Raw genomic sequence first — 6,943 nt, forward strand, 5'->3', positions numbered from 1 at the left:
TCGTAAACTACAGCCCCCAGTCACTCAAACCAAATATCTACAACTGCACACTGAAGAAGTAAACATTGAACACTGAATTATTTACATTATGTACACGGAACAGGCGGCACTTTCTCAGCACAACTCCTGTGCTTCACCACTGTGAATTGCAAATGAACATGTATTAACCGTCATCATATGGGCCTCGAGAGAGTTGTCTGATGAAACCTCCCTGTGTGAAATAAGTCATATTTATGAATATATTGCTCTGTTTTTCCTGAAAATTGAGCTAAAATGGGCGCTAATTTATTCACCAGAGAGCATGTTAAGCATTAGTCTGTGATGGGTGCATTAGCTGTGTGCACTCTCTTTGGTTTTAATTGCGATACTCATTTTGACCTTATATTGACAAGTTATGGGTTCATTAAAGTAGGGATTCGAAGCTAAGACTTTTCACACTTGACTTGGAAAAGTAAATTACAAACACGGCTTTCTATTATTCCCACTTTATTCTTGCCCGTGAGCTTTAACACCAATCCTTGTTAAGGCATGAAGTTCGAGTGGAGGTCAGCGGCTTAATAAGAGGTTATGGTGAAGTGTGAAAACAGATGCTGTATTTCAAACAATGTTCTTTGTATTTCACACAGAAGCGCTCGAACTTAGCCCTCTCGCACTTGTCGACTCAATATAAATACTTCAGCTTGCTGCTACATGTGCACTTTGCCACAATAGTGTTTCCTGAACGACTTCAGAGACAATGTAACACACATAACATGAATTACTCGAACATTTCTAACGCTGAAAAAACAAACAAATCCAGACACGTTAAGAAAAAGGTTACGCACCTTGGTTCATGCTTCGCAACTTCAATTGCTTTGAGCAAGTAGTCCACAGCCTTCTCGACGTCCTCCTGAAACAGTGAAAAAAAAATGAAAAGGAAGAGTTGACACAAAAACAAAGAACAAAGAGGAGTTTGAACGCAAAATATGCTCAAGTCCGAAGCACAGTTTGGACGAAAACAGTCAGCATCTTGTTTACAAAAGCGGCAAAACTGCTATTTATAGTGGTAATAAATGCAGCGCACTGTATCCCCTGCAGTAATGGTGTGTGTATCTAAACGTGTACACACACACGGCCCCTTGAGGAGATGTGTCCAATTCTGTGTCCTCACCACACTCCCAGAGGCCGGCGGACACACGAGCTGGCCTTGGCAGAGGTAGGCTCGACACAGAAATTGATTCGCTGGCGGACTCCCTTCAAAGTACATCTTTAGACACGGTTTGCTTATCTCCACACATCCGAGCTGAAACAGAGAGAGCAAAACACGGGCCGCAGAATGAGAACGCACAGTTGGTGTTGCTTTCCTCTTTTCTATAGAACTGTTTGTCCCGAAAATTCAGTGCGTTTTGAAAAGTGCGGCAAAACATATTGAAGAGGTGTTATTATCAAAACGAAAAGACGAGCTATCATAAAATGGTGAATCATTTCTCCTGCCTTCAGAGATCATACACCACATCACAAAATGTAAATAGCTTTCAGGCTAACAAATGCTATTTTGCTGAACTCGCAGCAATAAAATGACACGAGTTAGAGAGACATTTGAGTGCCAGGATGGAAATAAACCCACTCTTACTCTTCGCTCACCATGTCCTCTTTTGACAACTACTTTCACATTCTTGTTGTCGATGTGTAACAAATGTGCATAATTTTGCAAATAAATTCAAAGAAAAGATACACCTGCAATGGCATCACATCCATGGTTAAATCTTGGTGTGCAATTTATTGACATATAAATTCTCTCTACCAAGTTGTGTTGCCTCAAGCAATGCCATAAATGTGGGTAATTCCATTTCTGGTAACTGGGTGTTTTTTTTTTTGTGCTAAATATTTCAAACCAGTAAAACCAAATGATGCTAGACAGTAGTGTGGGGAATCAAATATTAATATTTTGCTGAAAAACCAGAGTGCATGCAGTCCTATTAGTGAACCAATTATTTTAAATTCACAGGGCGCCCAACACTCCGAGGAAGAAGCGTTTTACAAAACCAGTGTTTTGTAACATTAGGAAGATAAAAACAAATCAGAATATGCAATATCACTGTTTTATTATTCAAATATGTTTCCATTGCCCCAGGACACATCCATGCATTAGTGAATATTCATGGCTAAGCCGTACAGAGGAGGATGCAGTCACACGCTATTTTACAAAACCTATTTAGTCCCATATCCGCGCAGGGTTGAGGCCAGTAGATAAATCATAATATTGATTTATTAGGCCCTATAAATCTTCACTACCTTCACTTAATAGTAGCAATAATTTAACGCCTTTGAAAGAGCATAGGCAAGCAAATCCACTCACTACAGAACTATTGTAAAAGGACTTTTACGTAGCTTGCTTTTGAGTCAGTGACAGGTTTTTCTCGAACAAAAGTCGGTGCAATGTATATGATACATTTTGCACAAGTACAGTTTGCTTGATCTGCGTTTTATGTGTCTTTACAATTAGTAAAATATTTGCATGGGTTTGCCAGATATTTTTCACTGGGGTGGCCAAGGGGGACACAACCTAAGGTGGGGTGGCTGCTTGAGGACTTTCAGGGTGGGGCCAATCTGCCATTCCATTATTCTATTCATATGATATGGCCAATGCAAGAGGTGTTGGATTTAAAAGGATGCAAAATATCATCGCTTCGTAGAAACAGCATAGAGGGGGAGGCAGAAGAGGTCACAGCATGGCAACAGTAGCTAAATGAGTCTCAATGCTGAGTTATTACATTTGTTAACCAGAACATTGAGGGTTCTGTTTCGAATTAATATTATGTAAGGGCAGCAGTTATTGTGCTGCTAAAATGAAAAGTCCTCACCAAAATTCATTCCCATATATGCTGGTCTGAAGAACGACACCAAAGCATCAATTGTAGACAATACTGTAACTGTTCCTCAACACTGTCAAATGAAGACATTTGAGCAGTTGTTATTGTTTTGACAAACACTCAAACAAACAGATGTGTCAGAACATAATGTCCTCGGCGGGAGGTAATGAGCGTCCCATGTTTCTGTAAATTGCTAATGTTTAATTCTGGGTGGCTCCTGGAAGCGTTGTGTCTTACAGGCCGTTTCATCAGTCTGGGCTCTTTGAAAGGTGACTGCAGGCAGTAGGTGGATGGGTCTCTTACAAACCTGAGTGGATTAAAGCTGTGCTGCTGTCGAGACCCTGAAGTCACCACATAGTCTCTCTATCTCTCCGCATACTGTACTTCTAATGCCCATACCTAAAGAGCGCAATTATGGGAGCGAAAAAAGGACATTAAAGGATACGTGATTGAATTTTCCTGTAGAATATCCTTGAGATATAAGTTATAACCTTGCAACTGAGTTTTTAAATTGGTCTCAATGTATGTGCAGAGCAGATGTGCACGATAGAGTCAATAATGCTTTAGTTAAATGTAATTTGCCCTTGACCAGAGAGATAGTGTACATTATTGAATGCATTAACACTGAATATTTAAGCTGTGCATGTCCTTTGAGATGTAAAGCTCATGTATATTTATTAGGGTATATATTGCAAGGTCAAAAACAACCTTTTCTAGAATTAATGCTTATATAATTGTCTTTTCCCTTTCCACTCATATCAATTTCCAAGTATCGTCAAACTTTCATTATCATTTTACTCTTACTGCCAACTGTCTGTAAGAGTAAAATTATTACGTATGCTGATGACACAGTGCTATATGCACCTGGCAAACTGCGGAAGAAGTCGCTCAAAAACTGACCGATGAGATGAAGAAAGTTTCTTTGTGGCTGAAAAACTCATGCCTCGCCTTAAATTTAGATAAGACTGTTTCGATGTTTTTTACAAATCATCATAAAATGCAAAATTGCCCTAAAATTTGAATTGATGGACAAATCATTACAAATCCAGAGCAGGTAAAATATTTAGGTGTCATATTGGAGCCAAGTTTAGGCTTTAAAAAGCACAAAAAAAGTTATACAATCAAATTTAATATGGCACAATTCAGACACATTCAAAATTCTCTTACAATCAAAGCCTCAGGAGCCTACCTAAATGCAATGATTGTTCCACATTTTCTTTACTGTATGACAAGTTGGTCACACGCTTGTAAATCTGCCCTCAGGCCACTTGAGTTATTATATAAAATATAAAAGTTCTCTAAAGATTCACGATAAAAAAAAGGCAGACGATTCCATCACTGTCATAATCATTGTAAAACACAAATTTCTCAGCTTTGAATGGTTGATAATCCACACAAATCTGTGTTTGATGTATAAGATCCTCCATGACGCCGCTGCTCCTCCACTAAAAGAGGTCATGTCTCTATAGGCTCTGATACAACAGCTCAAAACCATTAGATCAGGGGTGTCAAACTCAAATACACAGTGGGCCAAAATGTAAAACTTGAACAAAGCCGCGGGCCAGCATTGAACAAATGAACCTTTTAATATGGATCCAAACAAGATTTGCTTTAAGATTGAATATGGAACAAGCAACACTTATTACTATACAATATATAACTTAATAGTCCAGATATGCAAAATCGAATTTCAAAAAAACAAAACATCAATGACATTCATTTATTAAATCAAATTTAAATAATGATAAATAATAATAATTTAAAAAATAAAATAACAATAATAAATCAATCAACCATTCAAGCCCATGTCTTGGAGTAGCAAGAAAAAGTGCAGAAAATGTTAATTATTGCTCAGTTTGCTACACACTGATCTAATCTGATGTGCCCAAGCCAGATACCTGGCATCTCTTCTTGGATGATAGTTCATCAATGTCTGGGCTCAGGCTTTGAGCTGAGGCTCTTTTACATATGTAAACAGATATTCTGTCTCCCACCTGTCCAGAAAGCTCCTGTTGTCTGCCTTTCTTTTCGCCATTTTTGGGAAGGGGTTCCACAGTGACAGTTGTATCTTGAGATCGCTATAACTACTGTCACAGAGGAGGGGGCGTTTCTGGGACCTGTCCTGATTGACGCGCCAAAACAACAGCACGGCATTATGGGATTTGTAGTATTAGCGATGAATGAATGCGCTGTATAACACCGGTGGGCCAGCTCGAGTAGTCATTTGGTATAGCCTCGCGGGCCAAATATAATTACATTGCGGGCCAAATTTGACCCGCGGGCCAGAGTTTGACACCTATGCATTAGATCTACAGTGCGAGGCGAATGCACTTGGTCATTGCCAATATCCATGTATGCATATTTTATAAAAACATTTTTTACTATAACATTAGCCTGCCCAGGGATTATGGGAAATAAGCACTTTCCAAGGCTATCTTATCTTATCTGACTTATGCTATAACCTGGTACAATGCATCTCTCCCCTTGAGGTTAATGTATATTGTACACTGTCCCTGTTTTTTTTTCTAAATAAATAAACTAAACTAAACTAATGTGCTTCAGTGACATTCCAAATGAAAACATACTATTTAACTTCATTCTTGTAAAAACAAGAACCGAACTTTCCTAACTAATGCATAAAGCATACTTACATGAAGGAAAGAAATAGGGACCTGACTGTCAAAAATACATCTTAAATGGATAGAGGTCTCACTTGTAGAGCTGCTTCAGCACACAGGACGTAAATGTCCGAGGAAACGCGCTCCTGACCGGTTCCGGGTTTGGTTATGGAGTTGAAGGCGGTCTGTAACGCTTCAAAGTCTGGAGAGAAAAGAGTGACCTCAGCATCACCGTACACAAGAACAAGAGGACTTGTAGACTTGAAGACTTGTGAGTGTTTCGACTAACCTTGTGTCTCTCTGGCTTTTGAAATGTGGCCCCGAATATCCACTGAATCCCTGTTGTCCAAATCCACAGCAAATGCCATCGTCGTTAAACGTTAGCCTCTGTTTACCGCAGTTAGCCAACTCGCAAATGGTGGACGGACGCTATGCTACGAGGAGATTTAACGGTCAATAAATAAATAAATAAAAAATGTCATTTAAAGTACGGAAAGAACAAGAAAACTCGCTCACTTTTACTTTACCGTGTTTCCCATTCACAGCGAGAGTTCGTAACCTAGCAACGGGAGACAGGTTCTCAACTACGGAAAGCGTGGGAGGACAAACGTGTGCGCGTTGACGGCGACTGACTGCCTAAAAAAACTACAATGTTGTAGTAGAGAATATTGAAGAGTGTAATAATAGTGAAAAAACAAATAAGTGAGGTTGGGGGGAAACATCACTTAGGAATCTTCATGAAGATGATGAAGCAAAATATAATTTTAACCATAAAACATTTTTTTATTTTTTTATTTTTATTGAAAAATATAGCCTACAAAATTAACATAAACAAGGCTCGAGGCTCAGGTGTGCAAGGCTTCAGTTTCCAGTGTAAACAAAAATACATAAAAATATAAAAATAAATAGTTTTACAGTGCAAATTCGTTACATAGAACTTTGGTCTTCAGGGCTTTGGCATTTGTGCAATAATTCAAGGAGGTCACACAAGAGGACATTAGTGATTCAAATACAACAAGTTTTGGTTTTTGGTTAAGGTACTTACAGCTATGGATATGATACTTTGCCATTATTAATATTCAATTCATACTAAAAAGTTTATTTGGGGGTAGATTTTTTTTGATAAATACCAAACGAAATATCTTTAAGGTTGAGTTGTAAATCTATGGTAAGTTTTCTATTCACAAACAGATTGATGGCTTTCCAAAATACTTGTGTGTAAGAACATTCCCAGAAAAGATGGCTAGTCGATTCTGAACCATAAAACATACTTTGGCTTGGAGTTGGGGAATGTGATGTCATATCGCTAAGCATTATGGGATTAGCAGAAATTGTAAACTAATGGAGATTTTAAAAGTTAAAATACTGGAGTTGTTGTTGACATCAAAACAACTGGACACCACAGTGAGTTAGATGTATTTACCAGCAGTAACTCAGCGGACGGAGCTGTTCCATGACTTTTTTTCTCCACTT

At 38.5% G+C, this 6,943-nt stretch overlaps 1 protein-coding gene across 1 annotated transcript in view; it reads right to left on the minus strand.

Annotated features, from left to right (window-relative positions):
- Window positions 1-5,848, minus strand: part of cfap46 (cilia and flagella associated protein 46) — a 79,309-nt gene extending 73,461 nt beyond the window's left edge. The window contains exons 1-4 of the mRNA XM_079560002.1: window positions 5,760-5,848; window positions 5,566-5,672; window positions 1,151-1,282; window positions 825-889 (exon numbers count right to left, since the gene is read on the minus strand). Of these exons, the coding sequence (XP_079416128.1) occupies window positions 825-889; window positions 1,151-1,282; window positions 5,566-5,672; window positions 5,760-5,838 (383 nt within the window). The 5' untranslated portion in view covers window positions 5,839-5,848. The remainder of the gene's footprint in view (window positions 1-824; window positions 890-1,150; window positions 1,283-5,565; window positions 5,673-5,759) is intronic.
- Between the last annotated feature and the right edge of the window lie 1,095 nt (window positions 5,849-6,943).

Source organism: Gobius niger (genome assembly GCF_951799975.1).
Source record: "Gobius niger genome assembly, chromosome: 7".
NCBI classification, from domain to species: Eukaryota; Metazoa; Chordata; class Actinopteri; order Gobiiformes; family Gobiidae; genus Gobius; species Gobius niger.